The 20,164-nt window shown below is 48.5% G+C and overlaps 1 protein-coding gene and 1 non-coding gene across 2 annotated transcripts; one reads left to right on the top strand and one right to left on the bottom strand.

The window, feature by feature from the left end:
* Positions 1-6,546: 6,546 nt before the first annotated feature.
* Positions 6,547-6,620, bottom strand: Trnat-agu (transfer RNA threonine (anticodon AGU)). The gene has a single exon. It is a non-coding gene; the product is annotated as a tRNA-Thr (tRNA).
* Positions 6,621-13,819: 7,199 nt separating this feature from the next.
* On the top strand, positions 13,820-16,258 carry LOC135388260 (uncharacterized). Its single transcript, XM_064617694.1, has 4 exons — positions 13,820-14,020; positions 14,084-14,551; positions 15,196-15,438; positions 15,566-16,258. Exons 1-4 carry the CDS (start codon positions 13,820-13,822, stop codon positions 16,256-16,258), a joined length of 1,605 nt encoding a protein of 534 aa, XP_064473764.1.
* The last annotated feature ends 3,906 nt before the right edge of the window (positions 16,259-20,164 follow it).

Below are 20,164 nucleotides of genomic sequence, written 5' to 3'. Positions count from 1 at the left end.
CATCAACACAAAGACCAGTCAGTGGCGCACGCGAGGGGGTCGAACCGTCGGTCTCCTGTTTAGCACGAAGACTCTTTAATCACATTTAAAAACATATGTAACATTTTTCAACACCATTTACAATACCACTGCGTGCCGCTCTGCGGGTCGGGCAACGCGATACATGCGGTTACATACAGGGGTAGTCGGTTCATACACCGGAGGAGACATGAGAGCAGCGCACATAGCACACGGACGCAGTAAAGAGCACAGCAGCGAAGTGTCCTGTCCTCTTTACTCCATCTGTGCGGTATGTGTGCTGTTATCATGTCTCCCCAGTGCAGAATACTTGGTGGTTCCCACTCCCGAATATACTTGGTGGTTCAGTCAGGTTATCCGCATTACTTAACCTTCACGATATTGGATTTTTACTCCAATGATGCACATTTCCGGTATTCTCCGGTGATCATCATCTCTATCATTCGTGTTCACAACTGACAAAAGTCCATCTCACTTTTGCATGAAGGTGCCACCATGCCGTCTCGACGTCAGTCTTGCACTCAACATCGTCTGTGCCCTCTTTCCAGCTCGTATCCCTATTGAAAAATACTTCAGAAAATCTCATAGAAACATAGCATTCCTTCAGAATTTCTTACAGAAGCGTCTTCGTCTCTCAGAATTTCCTACAAAGGATGCAGATTCGTATACATATCCTCACAGGCACACCAATGTGAAAATATCCTGTGGGATAATTCAGGGTCTGGCCTTGTGATTTCTATGAGAAAACAGCGTGATTCAGAAGCAGCGTTTATTCCAACTGCCAGCAAGTTAGTTAGTCTGCTTTGAAACGATGAAGAGCATGGACGCAGCTACGCATCTCAAGCAAATATCGCCTGGAATTCAGGATTTTCGTCGCTTTTGAGGTATATAGCACGTGTGTGTGTGGTATATAATCGTCCGTACTATGCATTCTCATTCTTTTTGCGTCTTTACCCCTGTTCGCACGTATTCTGTGTATCGGAAGGTAGAATGCAGTGAGATGGTTATAGCAACTGTGCTTTGGGCAAACGGTATGTTACATATTTCTATGCCTATCTCTCGCGCACACATATGTTGTTTTAACCGTGCTTTTTAAAATGCTGTTTCTTCTAGGTTAAACTCGGAAGAAGCGGCAGCCAGCGGGAATTAATGTTGAATTCTAATGGCAGATTCGGAGCGCCTCCGGAGCAAGTTTTCAACCGCAGATTCAGTTCAGATTCAGAAGGCAGATTCAACCGGGAATCTATGTGTCGTGTCACTTGTCGCTTGTGTTTCCTATTTCCTGCCTCTGCTTTGCCAACATGTCCGCTTCGCAACACGTCTTCGCCGTGACTAGTCTTTCGCGTTGTACGTTGGCGATTTTGTTTCATGAACGGAACGATAAGTCAGACATTACAATGGCAACGTTAGGAGATTAGAAGGACCTTGATCTTGCAAAACATGGCGTTATAATGGAACATGAGTACCTTCTTCTTCTTCCTCCGTCTCTGGCCGTCATCCACCAAGGGAGATTGGCCAGCGCTAAACTCCAAGTTGGGCGAAAGTGTTCCAGTCGCAGATTCGGATGACTTGCTCTAGGCCAGATCAAGCCGCTCCATTGCAGAGTCTGCCACTTGCTCCGACTCTGCCATTGGAATTCAACATAACGCATTGGATCGGGGTTCGTGGTCGTAACCCATTCTCGTCTCGAGGAAGTTGGATGATGCTTTTACGCAAGAAAGCCTACGCGTTCCCAATGTGCGAAACATAAACTTGTCATAATCACATGAAGAAATTTCTTGGTCGTCGCATTGGACATTTCAAGTACGTATACAATGCGTTGGGTCATGCCTTTCTGAACTTATTAGCTGGGCCATAAATGTTCTGCAACATTCCTTACAGTGACGACATGCGACTTACTCTTAATACTTCTCAGCAAGTAAGTATGGGATCCTTCAATTATCATACGTGGCAGTGCAGCTTTCAAAGGATGATTCTTGCAGGGTGGCCCATTACACTTTCTCACAGGCTTTCTTGCGGGTCTCGGGGCCTGTAAGAAATCCTGTGAGAAAGCCTCACAGGCCACCCTGTAAGAAGCCCTGTAAGAAAGCTGCATTGCCACTACGTGTAAGAAATCCTCCCTGGAATCCTACAGGATCCCTGTAAGAAACTCTGAGAGAAATTTTGTAAGATTTAGTCTCATAACCTCATAGAAATTCCTTCAGCAGTCTGAGAGGTTTCTTTTGTAAGATTTTCTGAAGTATTTTTCAATAGGGATCCAATCGAAAAACTATCAGTTCTGAAGTGTGATGAGTGTCCAACACTCTGATATTCATTTACGAATATTTTAGAATCGTCCAGTGTCGCTTACCAATTGATACCGGGGATCTGCCCAGAAAACTATAGTGCACCTTTGCAGAGAAGAAATAGGTGAACCACCGTCTCTCCCTCCTCACAGAAAGCACAATTCCTTGACCGTGACACAAACAAATCTTTCGCGGTGAGGCAGCGTTTTGTAGGCACTGTCTCACAGTGAAGCCTGTTGAAAAAGTATACGGACGCTGAACAGATGGATAGTTCATTTACTCCCAGAATCTAGAATGCACGCTCTAAAAAGAGTGAAGAGAATTCCCGTGCCATTTAACCGCCTGTGCCACGGCGCCATTGAAGGCAAAATCGAAATCGGTGTTGCGGAATTGAAGAACCCTAACACTGCACGTACAATAGTCTTCTTGACTACTATACAGGGTGTCCCAGCTAACTGCAAACATATTTTTAAAAATATATATATAACACTTTTTCCAAGATGAAATCAATTGCAATATAGCATATGCTGAAGGGAACTCCCTATGAGGGCATTAGCAAAGTCCAAAGGCAATGTCTTAATTAACTTTCAGTAATTAACTTTTTAATTATAAATGCTACAAAGTTGTGCCAATGAGAGCATCTGTTCCTTTCGGTCACCTGATATCGTAGCCGTTTTCAGAACAAAAATCCGTTCGATAGATCGCCCGCAAAAAATTCGTGAAGGAACGCCATTTTTTTATTTTGTTTGTTCATTGCGCATCTTCGCAGACGCGTATTTCCTTCATCTTCACCGCGAGAAAGGAAAGGAGTACAGTGCCGCCTCATGCGTCCAAGATGAGGTTTAACTTGCGGAAACAAAACAAAAACAAATGTATCGGGTCACTCTATCGGAACTGGCCTTATCTTCGGTGGCATTTTCTGTTTCCTTTTAATCTTTTTCCAGGACGCGAGAGGCGATAGTGTGCTCTTTCTCCCTCTCACATTGGGGGTGAAGGAAAGACGCGTCTTCTAAGAAGCGCAATGAACAAAATAAAGAAAAAAATGGCGTTCCTTCACGAATTTTTTGCGGGCGATCTATCGAACGGATTTTTGTTCTGAAAACGGCTACGATATCAGGTGACCAAAAGGAACAGATGTTCTCATTGGGACAACTTTGTAGCTTTTATAATTAAAAAGTTAATTAAGTTAAATAATGAAAGTCAATTAAGACATTGCCTTTGGACTTTGCTAATGCCCTCCTAGGGAGTGCCCTTCAGCATATGCCATAATGAAATCGATTTCATCTTGGAAAAAGTGTTATATATATTTCTAAAAAATATGTTTGCAGTTAGCTGGGACACGCTGTATATAAACATGATGGTACAGTACGCACCAGAATCGAACTCTTGTTCTCCTCTTTACTAGACGGGGGCTTTCACCACAGAAGCCGCGGCATTTTTACGCGTTTTTATTATACGAGTTTAAAATCGTTAATGTTTACAAAATCTCATCGCAAGACGCTTCCCTAAGCGAGCGTTGTTCTCCTAAGTGCCTGCTTTGGCACCACGTCACCCTTTGTTGTAAATTTCGTGAAGTGCATCGCAGATACGTACTAGGTGTCTTGAAAAGTACCACAGGAGGCACGGGCGGCAACATAGGCAGAGCATACAGGGCATAAGCGACATCAACAAGAGTCAATCCACAAGCGACTAAACAAGGCAGAAAAATAAGCATGTACAATAAACAGTTATGCGTGGCAGAAGATGAGGGTCCCTCATTACAAAGCGCTTAAAAATGGCCCAAGCAAGCCGGGCTGAAAGAAAAGCCAACGTAATTTCACTCATCGCGTCACATCCAACATGCAGGGATATCGGTGTTATCATTCTATCAACACCAAATCTACCGAAGCCAAGACGCCACCCCAAGCAGCACAATGTACTGAAAGTCGAGTGCAATAGGGGTGGACGGTATGTGTCTTATCGATGTTCCTTAGTTTCACGAGTCTGTACAAGGCCTTCCACCTACCCGTCCACCCCTATTGCACCCGACTTTCAGTACATTTTGCTGCTTGGGACGGCGCCACGGAAAATGTAATGTGATGTCGCGGAGCCAGCCAACATTAGCAGGGTGTGGACAAGAGAGTTTTCCCAACTGTAGACCACTTTACTGTTTGCAAACAAGACGCGCAGACAAGGCATGTTCGCAGCGTGCGGCCGCTTTCCGCAAGTGCAACATCGGTCGTGCTGCACTCCTACACCACTCTCGCCTGTCTCGAATAACACTCCACAATACCCGAATAAGTTCGAGCTTTGAAGGAATCAGACAAGTGTCGCTACAAGACCAATCTGTTTAAGAACGGTATACAGCATGAGAAGGATGTATTTGCCCTGCACATCGACAACTGGACAGCCGAGCCACAAAACATGCCGCTGATTACATTCGCATTATAGTTTATCTAAGATTTTCGCCGAGCCAGTTCACTGCTGATATTGCGCAAGCGTACAAATCATGGGAAGTTTTAAGTACTTCATCTAAAGGTATGTTCCAACATATAGCGATTTGCGTTTCTTCCTACGTTCGCCTGCTCACATTCCCCGTCACCCACTCCTCAGGAAAATTCGATACCGCATTGAAAGCGATTTCTGTCGAGCAGCGCAGAGGACTGGCCAGAGTCTCAAAGGTAGCTAAGAACGCAACACCACCGGAAGCCCCATGGTCTCTGCTGGTACCACCGACCCTCTAGAGGATCTGGAGCACATTCTTATTCATTGCCCACACTACCAACATTCCCGGACAGCATTCTCCGGGTCTCTTAGTCAGCCGGACTCTCGCCCCTTCCCTCTATCAAATCCGCTTGGTCCCAGGCCCAATCCAGCCCACCAACGTTCTACGCTCAAAGCTCTTTTGACCTTTATGGACACAATATGACTTTGATCCTTCTTGTGAAAGGGCTTATTATTCCATTCCCCATATTACGGCCAGCAATGGGGTAGAGTATCGCCCATGGCGACGAAACTCCCCATTCATCATCTCTAAAATAAAGATGTTGCGCTATATTTTCCCCTCTCAATGCTGCAAACCGCTAAAAAATAGCTCTTGCCAGAGTTGAGCTGGTGTCAACTTTTTCACCGCTAATAATAGCACTAGATTCGTGTTGGCCAATGACGTAGCTCCTTCAGCGATGACGTCGCAGAAGTCGTGGTGTTATTTTACTCCCGCATTTCACAGAACGGCGGCCGCATTGGTACCGGTTAAACCATTTAAAGTATCTGGCAATTTTCTGTTTAGTCAGTTGATGGGGCGTGTTCGTCCGCATGCTGTCGAACTCCCGAAGCGCCATGATGGGGGAGACTGGAAACGACCATCGAAACACCGCTAAATTATATCGCTAGCACCGCTTTGCAAGTGAGATCCGTCCGATGACAGTGAGCGCTGTCTTTGCGAGCTTTTCTTGTCGAGCTATATTGGTGTATGTCGGAACAGGCCTTTAGGTGAGCTGTTTGAACAGGGCGCTTCTGGAAAGCGCTAATTTGCTACCGTGCACCGATTCATGTGCGTTGTTTATTTGTACACAGGTACCGTGATGGAATCTCACAAAGGCGATGCCACGGAATCTTTCCGTTTAACTTCAGCAATCAAACGCTTTCTTGTTCTGGGTTGCGCGGAAACTGATGAAAAGTGATTTCGCCACCCTTTACCCATCGGGTTGCTTACCCCAAGGATACACGGCTTTGCAGCTTATTTACTTTGCAAGAAAACGATCAGTCCTATTAGTCGAAATGATTGCTGTTTTGTCCACATCGAGCAGACGATCTGCTGACTGCAGCGCCAGCACTATCGCGTGACATCAGGCTCGCAAACTAGTCCATAACAGGAACAGACTAAAGCTTGAACAGTGAGACACCTGAGGGAGTCGAACCCTTGATCTCCTGTTTACTAGACAAGTGCTTTAACCACATAAGCCACCGCGCCATGGAAGGAAAAATCCAATGCGATGTCGCCGAGCTAACGAACACTGGCAGGCCGTGAACACGAGAGACTTCCTAATTATAACATAAACGCAACAATGATGGGACAGTTAGGTACCGGAGGTAGTCGACCCTTCGATCTGCTGTTGAATAGACAGGCGCTTTAACCACCTAAGCCACGGCGCCATGCAAGGCAAAATCCAATACGATGTCGCGATGCTAACGATCACTAGCACGGCACGAACAAGAGAGTCTACCGAAACTATAACATCAAGATGCCAATGATGGGACAGTTAGGCACCGGAGGGAGTTGAACCCTCGATCTCCTGTTTACTAGACAGGCGCTTTAACCACCTAAGCCACGACGCCTTGGGAGGCAAAATCCAATGCGGTGTCGCGGAGCTAACGATCCCTAGCAGGGCATGAACAAGAGAGTCCACCAAACTGTAACATAAACACGCCAATGATGGGACGGTTAGGCAACGGAGGGAGTCGAACCCTCGATCTCCTGTTTACTAGACATGCGCTTTAACCACCTAAGCCACGGTGCCTTAAGAGGCGAAATCCAATGCGGCGTCGCGGAGCTAACGATCCCTAGCAGGGTGTGAACAAGAGAGTCTACCAAACTGTAACAAAAACACGACAATGATGGGACAGTTAGGCAGCGGAGGTGTTCGAACCGTCGATCTCCTGTTTACTAGACATGCGCTTTACCCACCCTAAGCCACGGCGCCTCGGGAGGCGAAATCCAATGCGGTGTCGCGGAGCTAACGATCCCTAGCAGGGCGTGAACAAGAGAGTCTACCAAACTGTAACATAAACACGCCAATGATGGAACAGTAAGGCACTGGAGGGAGTCGAACCCTCGATCTCCAGTTTTTCTAGACATGCACTTTAACCACCTAAGCCACGGCGCCATGCAAGGCAAACTCCAATGCGATTTCGCGATGCTAACGATCCCTAGCAGGGCATGAGCAAGAGAGTCTACCGAAACTGTAACATAAACACGCCAATGATGGGACAGTTAGGCAGCGGAGGGAGTCGAACCGTCGATCTCCTGTTTACTAGACATGCGCTTTAACCACGCTAAGCCACGGCGGCTCGGGAGACGAAATCCAATGCGGTGTCGCGGAGCTAACGATCCCTAGCAGGGCGTGAACAAGAGAGTCTACCAAAGTGTAACATAAACACCCCAATGATGGGACAGTAAGGCACTGTAGGGAGTCGAACCCTCGATCTCCAGTTTTTCTAGACATGCACTTTAACCACCTAAGCCACAGCGCTACGCAAGGCAAAATCCAATGCGATGTCGCGCTGTTAAAAATCCCTAGCAGGGCATAAACAAGATAGTCTGCCGAAACTGTAACATAAACACGCCAATAATGGGACAATTAGGCAGCGGAGGGAGTCGAACCCTCGATCTTCTGTTAACTAGACAGGCGCTTTAACCACCTAAGCCACGACGCTATGGGAGGCGAAATCCAATACGGTGTCGTGGGGCTAACAATCCCTAGCAGGGCGTGAACAAGAGAGTCTACCAAACTGTAACATAAACACGCCAATGATGGGACAGTAAGGCACTGGAGGGAGTCGAACCCTCGATCTCCAATTTTTCTAGACATGCACTTTAACCACCTAAGCCACGGCGCCATGCAAGGCAAACTCCAATCCCATTTCGCGATGCTAACGATCCCTAGCAGGGCATGAACAAGGGAGTCTACCGAAACTGTAACATAAACACGCCAATGATGGGACAGTTAGGCAGCGGAGGGAGTCGAACCCTCGATCTCCTGTTTACTAGACATGCGCTTTAACCACGCTAAGCCACGGCGGCTCGCGAGACGAAATCCAATGCGGTGTCGCGGAGCTAACGATCCCTAGCAGGGCGTGAACAAGAGAGTCTACCAAAGTGTAACATAAACACGCCAATGATGGGACAGTAAGGCACTGAAGGGAGTCGAACCCTCGATCTCCAGTTTTTCTAGACACGCACTTTAACCACCTAAGCCACAGCGCTACGCAAGGCAAAATCCAATGCGATGTCGCGCTGTTAACGATCCCTAGCAGGGCATAAACAAGAGAGTCTGCCGAAACTGTAACATCAACATGCCAATAATGGGACAGTTAGGCAGCGGAGGGAGTCGAACCTTCGATCTTCTGTTAACTAGACAGGCGCTTTAACCACCTAAGCCACGACGCCTTGGGAGGCGAAATCCAATACGGTGTGTGGGGCTAACAATCCCTAGCAGGGCGTGAACAAGAGAGTCTACCAAACTGTAACATAAACACGCCAATGATGGGACAGTAAGGCACTGGAGGGAGTCGAACCCTCGATCTCCTGTTTTTCTAGACATGCACTTTAACCACCTAAGCCACAGCGCCACGCAAGACAAAATCCAATGCGGCGTCCCGGAGCGAACGATCGCTACCAGGGCGTGAACAAGAGAGTCTACCAAGCTGTAACATAGACACGCCAATGATCGGACAGTAAGGCACCGGAGGCAGCCTAACCCTCGATCTCCTGTTTACTAGACATGCACTTTAACCACCTAAGCCACGGCGCCTCGGGAGGCGAAATCCAATGCGGTGTCGCGGAGCTAACGATCCCTAGCATGGCGTGAACAAGAGAGTCTACCGAAACTGTAACATCAACATGCCAATAATGGGACAGTTAGGCAGCGGAGGGAGTCGAACCCTCGATCTTCTGTTAACTAGACAGGCGCTTTAACCACCTAAGGCACGACGCCTTGGGAGGCGAAATCCAATACGGTGTCGTGGGGCTCACGATCCCTAGCAGGGCGTGAACAAGAGAGCCTACGAAACTGTAACATAAACACGCCAATGATGGGACAGTTAGGCAGCGGAGGGAGCCGAACCCTCGATCTCCAGTTTTTCTAGACATGCACTTTAACCACCTAAGCCACAGCGCCACGCAAGGCAAAATCCAATGCGGCGTCCCGGAGCGAACGATCCCTACCAGGGCGTGAACAAGAGAGTCTACCAAACTGTAACATAGACACGCCAATGATCGGACAGTGAGGCACCGGAGGCAGGCTAACCCTCGATCTCCTGTTTACTAGACATGCACTTTAACCACCTAAGCCACGGCGCCTCGGGAGGCGAAATCCAATGCGGTGTCGCGGAGCTAACGATCCCTAGCATGGCGTGAACAAGAGAGTCTACCGAAACTGTAACATCAACATGCCAATAATGGGACAGTTAGGCAGCGGAGGGAGTCGAACCCTCGATCTTCTGTTAACTAGACAGGCGCTTTAACCACCTAAGGCACGACGCCTTGGGAGGCGAAATCCAATACGGTGTCGTGGGGCTCACGATCCCTAGCAGGGCGTGAACAAGAGAGCCTACGAAACTGTAACATAAACACGCCAATGATGGGACAGTTAGGCAGCGGAGGGAGCCGAACCCTCGATCTCCAGTTTTTCTAGACATGCACTTTAACCACCTAAGCCACAGCGCCACGCAAGGCAAAATCCAATGCGGCGTCCCGGAGCGAACGATCCCTACCAGGGCGTGAACAAGAGAGTCTACCAAACTGTAACATAGACACGCCAATGATCGGACAGTGAGGCACCGGAGGCAGGCTAACCCTCGATCTCCTGTTTACTAGACATGCACTTTAACCACCTAAGCCACGGCGCCTCGGGAGGCGAAATCCAATGCGGTGTCGCGGAGCTAACGATCCCTAGCATGGCGTGAACAAGAGAGTCTACCAAACTGTAACATAAACACGCCAATGATGGGACTGTAAGGCACCGGACGGAGTCGAACACTCGCTCTCCTGTTTACTAGACAGGCGCTTTAACCACCTAAGCCACGGCGCCTTGAGAGGCAAAATCCAATGCGCTGTCGCGGAGCTAACGATCCCTAGCAGGGTGTTGAGATGACCCAAGACTTGCCAGTCGCAAGAGTGATAAAATATTTAATGCAACATAGCAGCAAACAGATATGAACTGAAGCAGCCGCTTCTGAGGAAACCAAAAGCAAAAACAGAACTACGTGCACGCACGCGCCTCTTCTTCTTCGCGGCTACTACATCCCTCCCTCTTCAGCTGTAGCCATACCGTTCCAGGCTCTTCCGTGTGCGGGTGGGATAACGCCGGACAGGATTGTCTCCTAGCGCCCTCTGCGCCGCCCCCTCGCCCGCGGGTGGTTTCGGCTCTCTGCTCCTCCCGCTGCGCGCCCGCGCGCTCCTAGCGGCGACGGGTGGCTTCTTGGTTTCGGTTTCGCTCTCCTTTATTTGCGCGCGTTTATCTGTATAAAGGCAGCGCGCACCGCGCTCGCGTGATCATTCTGACCGATACGTGGAAAACGCCATGTGTGGTTTATTCTCCTGCGTTTCTCGTCGGCGAGGAAAGACAAAAAACGAAGAACTTCGCGAATTTATTCGCCGCATCGTGGATGATTCACAAAATGATTCACAAGAATCCGCAACGTTTGAAGCGCTATCTGTCTCAGCAGCGAGGACAGGGCATTCTTTCGTCGGTGGTTCCTCTCCTACTTTCCGCCGTGTTGAACCTTTTCGTCAATGGCTAAGAGAATTGAAGTGACCACCTCCTCCATCGGAAACATTCTTTCCTCGAAGGAGAGTGACGACGTCAAAGTGGAACTCATACTACAAGCACTGTATCGCATACTCAAGCAGTACAGATTCGACCCCTACGACAATAAAAACAAGGCGTCCGACGCTACAGATGACTTTGACTATTCGCTCCTCTCTCCAGAGGTTGACGGAGAGGAAGCGGAAAGGGTCGTCTCGGAATTAAAGAAGGTTCTTTCTTGGGATCGGGAGGGTTGTGTCTCCGCGTCGGGTAACTCTCCGTAACTCGTCAATTATTTGTTGCAACGTAAAACGGGAAAGAAACCTTCCTGGTTCCCCAAAGTCTCGAAACTATTACGCCTGATTTCTCTACCCAAATCTCGCGAGCCTCAACAGCAGCAGCAGCAGTAGACCTCCATTGTGTGGACGATTTATGGAGGGATATGAGAAGCCAGAGGGTGGTTTGGGGTGTGTGGATCGCTATAGAAAAGCGCATCGCTTGAGTAAAAAGAAGGCTCTTGCCATTCTCAGAAAGCTGGACGCCTACACGCTTCACCATCCGGTCAGAAGAAAGTTTAATAGGAGACGCATCATCGCGCTCAAGATCAACGACATGTGACAGATGGACCTCGCCGACTTTTCAAAATACAAGAGATTCAACAGCGGCTACCGCTACATTCTCGTGGCGATCGATTCCCTCTCCCGCTTTCTGCGCACCCTCCCGCTGAAGACGAAACGCCCCGCCGAAATGAAAAGGGCCATGATACGACTTTTTCGGGGAGGTAACGCCCCTACACGCATCTTTTGCGACAGAGGAGGGGAATTCTACAACTAGACCGTCAAGGAGTACCTGTCACGAAAGAAGGTCCACATGTATTCCACCTTCTCTCCAGTAATCAAAGCATCGCAGTCAGAACGCGTGGTACGCAGTTTACGCGACAGAATATTCCGCTATTTTAGACTAACCAGAAAATACCACTTTGTTTCCGCGCTTCCCAAGATCGTGCGCGACTACAACAACACCAAACACAGGACTTTGGGCATCAGCCCGTCCGAAGTCACACCCGAAAACGAATTGGAGCTGTTCAATAAGATAAATGGGAAGCCCGTCGTACCCTCCGTGAAAAAGAAGCTCAATGTGGGGGATAAAGTGAGGGTCCTACTACACAGAAAATGTTTTCATAAGAGCTCGGAAGGGAGTTGGTCGCCTCAGATTTTCACCGTCTCCCGCCTGAGAGACACCTCCCCTCCCGTCGTGCACCTGGAAGATTACGGGGGTTCGGAAGTGGACGGATCTTTCTACCCGGAGGAGGTACTCGTCGTAACCCGAGACGCCAATCAGCCTTGGCCAGTAACGAAAGTGCTGAGAAAGAAGCAAGTGAACGGTCAGAGTTTCTCCTTGGCTCGCTGGTTCGGTTACGACAAAGAACACGACAGTTGGGTTCCGAGCAGCGACGTGGTCAAGATTCGGAAATGACGTCAGACATCTACGTCCACCTGCTCTCGAACGCCAGCATGGATAAGTTTCCCTCGTATAAACTCAACACCTTCACGGTAGCTTTCGATAGGCAGAACCAATTTAACGTTGCATTTCAAATATGTACTATAATAATGGCTATAATAACACTGGTAACTGATGATCAAACACTTGGCGCGGTACAACAGACTTCAATTGTACTGTCTTCACTGTTGCAGGACCACTTCATAACACCACGCATGTCATATGGTAAACCGATAAGGACTTGTAACTGGTGACTGATGATGCAACCTTTGGTCCGGTACAATATCCTTCATTTGTACTTTCTTCACTGTAGCAGAACCACTTCATAACACCACGCATGTCATATGGTAAACTGATAAGGACTATCATGGCTGTAATAATCCTGGTAACTGATTATCTGTTACGAGAATGGGGAAGAGGTCCGACGGAAAGGGTGTGGACACTTCGACGTCTTCGGGACAGAACTAACGGCAGTGAAATGATCAGAACCTTGTAACATTTGGTGTCAGAAGTGGGATTTCCGTTGCCGTTGCGTGAACAATGCCCCCACGACAACACCAGCAACCGGCTCCTGCAGTGGAGCATGAACCTGAAGCCGCAAGCTTCATTACCCGAGAGGAAGTGGAAACATTGCTGCAGTCGAATACACACGGCGTCGTGGAAGAGTTGCGGTCCGAATTCGCTGCCGCGTTGCATCTGCCTCAGGGACGGTTTGAAACTGGTACGACGGCGGATGGTTTACACCACGATCAACCATCATATGTCAACCCAACATGTCAACCCTCAGCAGCTGCAAAACCTGATAAGTTCAACGGCGAGGATCGTTGGAGCAGCTATTTGGCACAGTTTGAAGTGGTGGCCGACGCTAATGGATGGTCGGAAGAACAGAGAGCATGCCACCTTGTCTCTGCATTACGAGGGCCTGCGCTGGCAGTTCTTCAGACATTGTCGCCGTCAGAGAGACACAGCTTCAGGCGATGGACAGAAGCCCTTGAACACCGTTTCGGTGGCCGTTATCAGCGAGGGCTATTCCATGCCCAGTTGAGATGCCGTGTACAACTTCCAAATGAGTCGCTCACCGAGCTCGCTTGTGATATTGAGAGAAAGGTTCGTGTGGTTTTTGATGACTGCGCCCAGGATGTCCTGGACACCCTCGCTGTTGGCTACTTTGTTGACACCGATAGCCGATGCTGACGTCCAGCAGACCGTCCGGCTGGCGGGCCCCTTGAGCCTCCGATCGGCCGTTACCAGTGCCCTTGAAGTACACGTGGCCAAACAGGCATCCAGGACTACGCAGGCCTTATCTCGCGCTGTGTCGTATGACGAAAGGATGGGCGTTAATCAAGCGACCACTGCACCTACGCACTACTGGAATGCCGCACAGCCGCTTACTTGTTGGAACTGCGGAGGTAGAGGACATTTCCGACGTGTATGTCAGACTGTCCCGAACCACTCATGGGAATCTGCGCAGCACCCTTCATTCCGGTCTGCACCCCACGGAAGACGAGGATGGAGGGCGGGAGACGGCAGTTAGCTGGGCGGAGGAGGCGTCGCCCAGCCACGGACGTTGTCAACAAAGCACCTTCGTCATCAGGATTTTATATCGGTGGCAAAGTCAACGGCCAGCATTGTAAGATGCTCATTGACACAGGGGCGACAATCAGTCTCATCAGTTCGTCGTATTTGAAGGAATTGCCCAAGGAGAACCTAGTATTGAACAGCTCAGTTTAAACTTAACTCCGGACGGTGGCCGGGGATGCTGTCCCAATACAGGGAATCGCCACAGTCATACTGTCAATAGCTGGCCAAGACTTTCAACGTGCCGTTCACGTCGCTAGTGTGGTGGACCAGTGCATCCTGGGGATTGAATTCATGAAGGAGTATGGATGCATTGTAAACCTATGTGATGGAACGCTACTTCTGGGGCAACGACAACTGATTCTTGGGTCTTGCAAGGTCCCCGAATCCGGGTACAGCCCTTACGTCATCTGTCGTCAGACAGTCTTGATGGAACCGTTCACGGAAATAATTGTGCCCCGTACGGCGCAGTCGAAGCAACCGTCTATGATTTCCGCCATTGAACCATGTCCAGGAGGGCCACCAACTCCTGGGATTTTAGTAGCCCGTGGTCTTGTTCGTCATGAAGGCGGTGTGGTGCCGGTTCGCGTTCTCAACGTTACTCCATCACCTATTGTGCTGCACAAGGGACAGCGACTGGCGAAATGCTCCCAGATTACGGAAGTACGTGCTGCACATTATGGAGAGGATACCACTGCACCGAGCCCCCCTGCCCCCCCTCCAGCCAACCCAAGGCGTCCCGACTTGGCTACCTAGAAGAACTTGTCGACTGTTCAGACTCGCCATTGCTAGAACAACAAAAGACGGAGTTACGCGCTTTGTTCCTGGAATTCCCCGATATTTTCTCGTTTTCCCCGGCGGACCTTGGTAGGACTATGCAGTCAGGCATCACATAGATACTGGCGCTGCCTCTCCCATAAAGCAGTCTCCAAGACGTCTTCCATTGGCCAGTACTTCTGAGGTGGACCAGTTACTGCTAGAGATGAAAAATCAGAATATTATAGAACCCTCTGCTAGTCCCTGGGCATGTCTTATCGTGCTCGTCAAGAAAAAGGACGGTTCGACAAGATTTTGTGTGGATTATCGGCGACTGAACGACGTGACCAAAAAGGACTCGTACCCTCTGCCGCGCATTGATGACACTTTGCATGCATTGGCAGGAGCCTCATGGTTTTCTACCCTTGACTTGCGCAGCGGGTACTGGCAGGTTGAATTAGCCCCGACGGACAAGGAAAAGACTGCATTTACAACTGGTCGGGGCTTGTGGCAGTTAAAGGTTATACCATTTGGTTTCTGTAACGCACCAGCTACTTTTCAACGCCTCATGGTGTCCGTCTTATCCGGTCTACCTCCTGAAGCCTGCCGACATTGACGAGATCATTGTTCACAGCAGGACGTTGCATCAGCACCTCGACCGCCTACGCCGAGTGCGCCGGCTTTGCGAAGCAAATTTGAAGCTTAATCCCAAGAAGTGCAACTTTCTTAAGCCTTCTGTGGTCTATCTTGGACATCTCGTCTCGGCCAACGGCGTCCAGGCTGATTCTGCGAAAGTGAAGTCCATTCAGGCGTGGCCCGCACCCACAGATAAGTCCAGCCTTCGCACATTTCTGGGATTCTGCTCCTACTCCAGATCATTTGTCCCACACTTTTGCTGAATTGGCCGACCGTCTCTACCAGTCGCTGAACACAGGCCAGGCTATCCGCTGGTCTCCTTCATGCAACGAAGCATTCCCCGCCTTGAAGTCCTCTTTGATGACTCCTCCGGTGCTTGCCTTCCCTATGCCAGATGCCCCATTTATCCTGGACAGAGACGCCAGCCAAACTGGCATTGGTGTTGTCCTCTCACAAGTGCAGGATGGGCAAGACAGAATGATTGCATGCTTCAGCAGATCACTTCGAAAGCCCGAAAGAAATTATTGTGTCACTCGGAAGGAACTACTGGCAGTTGTCAAATCTGTTCAACATATCCACCACTACCTCTATGGTCGGCACTTTACTCTTACTTTTTACGCCTTGCAATGGCTTCTTACCTTCCGCAACCCAGAGGGACAAGTCGCCCGCTGGCTTCAAACCCTGCAGGAGTACGACTTTACCTCAAAACACCGTCGATGCGTCAACCACGCAAACGCCGATGGTCTGTCCAGAATACCCTGCTCCAACACGGGCTGCGGTCGCTGTACCCAGCACCTCGCTTTGGAGGACAACCCGTTGACAAACTCAGCACAAGCTGACTATTCTCAGCGTAGGACCTGCGCGATCGGCGTAGATATCACCGGCAACAGGGAATATATACGAATGGCACAGGATGGAGACCCCAATATAGGCCCCGTTAAGGGCACCCGGCCCCTATGGCCCGAAGTGTCACGATAATCAGAGCAGTTGAAAAGCTACTGGGCGATTTGGGGATCGCTTTAATTGAATGATGGTCTTCTATACCGTGTGTGGGAGTCAGCAGACTTCGAAACACAAGCTTATACTCCCCGAGGTCCTCAGAAAGGAGGTCCTCCACATGCTTCACAGTAGTCCGGCGGGTGGCCACTACGGAGTGAATAAGACGCTCTCGAAAGTTCGGGAAAGATACTACTGGGTCGTATACAAACGAGATGTTGAAGAATGGTGGCGAGCTTGTGACCTTTGTGCGTCGAGAAAAGGGCCGCACACTCGAACATGAGCTAAACTTCAGGAGTGTGCCTCGGGCATACCGTTCGAAAGTGCTGCCTTAGACATTATCGGTCCTTTACCGACTGCAGCGCGTGGGAACAAATATATTTTGGTTGTCATGGACTACGTTACTAAATGGCCCGAAGCTTACCCACTACCAAATCAAGAGGCGGTGACAGTGGCCGAGGCGTTGGTAAATGAATGGGTTTCACGCTTCGGCGCGCCAATCCAACTGCACTCGGATTAAGGGCGGAACTTCGAGTCTCAGGTGTTCCAGGAAATGTGCAAATATCTCGGCATAGCCAAGACACGCACGACACCGCTACATCCACAGTCGGACGGAATGGTCGAAAGATTCAACCGCACCATCCTGCAACATATGAGCCTTTTCGTTTCCTATAATCAACGAAACTGGGACGGACTCATCCCTCTTTTCCTTTTATCCTACCGAACAGCGCCGCATGAAGCCACTCGGGGGAACTCCAGCCATGGTGCTCACCGGGCGGAACTTGCGCCTCCCCAATGACCTAGCACTTTGTCCAACGCCGGATGCTGAAATTGACGTTCCCACCTACCTTCAGAGCCTGCGCTCCCGCTTAGAAACGGTGCATGACTTCGCGAGAGCGCACATACAAGAGGCATTCACATGCATGAAAACTCGTTACGACCTGAGAGCGTCAGATGCAGGTTTCTCAGAAGGCCAGTCGGTGTGGGACCCTACGTCATAACGAGGCGTCTGAACGACGTTGTGCACCGCGTGAGGCGTTCTGGACGTTCCCGGCGTATTGTCGTTCACGTTGACCACCTAGCCCCGTATCGTGGACACTTGGATTCCCCAGACACACATCAACTCTCGTCGGAACATCCTCGTCAATCTCGAGAGGAAGGAGGGGGGGGGGAAGACAGTATTACGAGAATGAGGAAGAGGTCCGAGAAAAAGGGCGTGGACACTTCGATTTCTTCGGGATAGAACTGACGGAGGTGAAGGGATCGGAACCTTGTAACAGATCAAACACTTGGTCCGTTACAATAGCCTTCATTTGTACTGTCTTCACTGTAGCAGAACCACTTCACGACACCACACGTCATATGGTAATCTGAGAAGGGCTATAATAATCAGTACAATGAAACTTGTAACTGATGATCAAACACTTGATCCGGTACAATAGCCTTCATTTGTACTGTCTTCACTGTAGCAGAACCACTTCACAACACCGCATGTCATAAACTGATAATGACTAGTATCTAGTTGACTATAATAGCCTCCTTGTTGTTGTCTCCTTTTTGTTGTTACTCTTGTTGTTAGTCAAAGTGCTTCTTGCACTTGCTGAGGAACTTGATAACGGGGACCCTCGCATTGGAGTGCGATAGTTTCAGGAGAATTCTCTCAAGAGTGCACAGTGTGTTATATGGCTTTGTGTCGTACGCTATCCGAAACATCCAATATGCTGAAACGATGGCTGCCACCCCCTCCTCCAAATGTATGACTCGAAACAGGACGATCTTGTCGACATACAGATGCATGTGCTGTGCATTCTCGATGTCGGTGCCTGTGTAAACGACACAAGGGGTCATTAGGACAAACCCTTCCTATTAAAAAAAGTAATAATAATAAAGACACCGTTCATGATAACACATGGAACACAGGTATAGGTGCTGCACTGGCTTTGCAAAGGTAATCATGCCATGACCACTTCAGGGCCTGAGTCTTACCGTTTTTAGGGCATCAAGCAGCTGTCGTTAGGCGACCACTGAAATCAATCCTACGTTACATGCACGACGTTTAAAAAGCAAGTGCACAGCACAGCAATCATGCAATTAAGTTCCAAATGCACAAGCAACAATCAAATAATGGTAATAAACTGAAGGATTACAGAAAAAAATAAAATTATGCTACACCGCTTTTCTATTCCCTTCCTAGTACATCACATACCAAACTGTACCAACTCTGTTATAAGGTAAACTCCTTGCTCTAATATAATGTGGACGTCCCAGCAAAACAGGATATCCCTATTACACAGACGCAGAGCACTTGTACTTCCGCCTGTCATCGTACTCACAACGCATGCTTCAGCGTTGCGTTCCCACATATTAGGCAATCTATTAACACAAGGATGTGAGTGACAGCCGAGCTCATTCTGCTGTTCACTGGCATTAAAACACTTACATCTCCAGTTCCCACAACGTCTGCTGGGAAAGGATAGCGCTCCCAAGACATGGACACCACGTGTGAGTAGAATGCTCGACTTGGAGTTCTAGAAGAGAAATAAGGTAAGCCACGGAATGCAATGCCATCATGAAATAACATCCTATTTGTCATGTACTTTCAGCACTAAGACATGTATAAAATTATAATGAAACGCTTTTCATACTTTGGCATAAAGGTTGCTCCACGAAAGGTGGTGTGGTGACACACACTAAACAACATGTTTAGTGTGTGTAATCTGTAATTACATGCAAGGTGTCATGATTGCACCATACATGTTTGTTACAAGTGTACTTGATAATGATACTCACGAAGCCACAAATTTTGAGCTTGACATTGCAAACGATATGTTATGTTAAACAAGTCGCTTCTACAAACTTATCCCGACTAATGTTGCCATTTATACCGACCCCACATGACATGACTTAGTGATACCTCGTGGTCGATTTCAATTGACATGCAACAATATTTATTTTATTCCACACAATATTTTCATAATAGAACTACATGAGCCACAGGGATTTACATTTTACAGGGAGGCTCTACACCATGGCAGAAAATGGTTGCCAGAGATCCTGTAAGTTTGACTTACACGATGAGCTAAATATTCATTTTACGTACCTTATTTTTACTGGTGTACTTATGATTTGGAATTGTTCATTTTGCAAATTTCCGTTAAAGAATACTGCAGTTGTAGAAGAAGTGGCACTTCTGCATGAAGTACACCTTCTATATTTGCAGGAGCATTTCATGGACGGTACAAACTTGCAGCTTGGGTCAATCCATGCCAAACGTCCCAGATAGTGCCCTCAACCACCCCAGATTTCTTTCAAATGAATTGTAGTTGATTGTTCCCATGTAGCTAATGCATTTCCGGGTCATTTTTGCTGCAAAAAAGTTCTTCGCAGCACGTCTGCCTCTTGAAGGTTGCGATTTGACATGTAACCTACCTGGCGGCAAAAAAAAATTTCAACAAAATAGTTTTTGAGCAAATTCCAACCAAATCTCTTCTGGTTGAAGGCAAAACAATATTTTCGTGCCAAGACCCGTTGAAGGTTGATATACACTTTTTATTCGAGAGTTTATGCCCTGAGAAAACTAAAATTGCTGGAGTTTTTGGAGTTTTTCATGGAACGCTGCAAATTTTTCATAGTTATTTGACTACGCTGTGCTAGCGCTGTTGTGTAGGAGGCATAGAACACAGTAAAATATTTTGAGGCGCGCAGGCTTGGAAGAGTACGCAGAAAAAATTCATGAGTTTCAGAAATATTGCTTTTTACCACATATTCAGCCGTCAATAATCGCACACTGACGTGATCCTAAGAAAAATATGAGACAAATTCCATTTGATACTACGCCCCTTGAACGTTTCTTTTGCAAAATTTCGTCGAAAAATTTTTTAGCAGCGA

Source organism: Ornithodoros turicata, chromosome 1 (assembly GCF_037126465.1).
Source record: "Ornithodoros turicata isolate Travis chromosome 1, ASM3712646v1, whole genome shotgun sequence".
Lineage (NCBI taxonomy): Eukaryota > Metazoa > Arthropoda > Arachnida > Ixodida > Argasidae > Ornithodoros > Ornithodoros turicata.
This window is presented reverse-complemented; position numbering and strand designations above follow the sequence as displayed.

Excerpts from the sequence above, each read along its gene's own strand:
- LOC135388260 (XM_064617694.1), top strand. The coding sequence starts at position 13,820 with ATGGAGGGCGGGAGACGGCAGTTAGCTGGGCGGAGGAGGCGTCGCCCA. Across the intron at positions 14,021-14,083 it reads AATTGCCCAAGGAGAACCTA|GGAATCGCCACAGTCATACT; the intron begins GTATTGAACAGC and ends GTCCCAATACAG. Across the intron at positions 15,439-15,565 it reads TCCAGGCTGATTCTGCGAAA|TCGCTGAACACAGGCCAGGC; the intron begins GTGAAGTCCATT and ends CGTCTCTACCAG.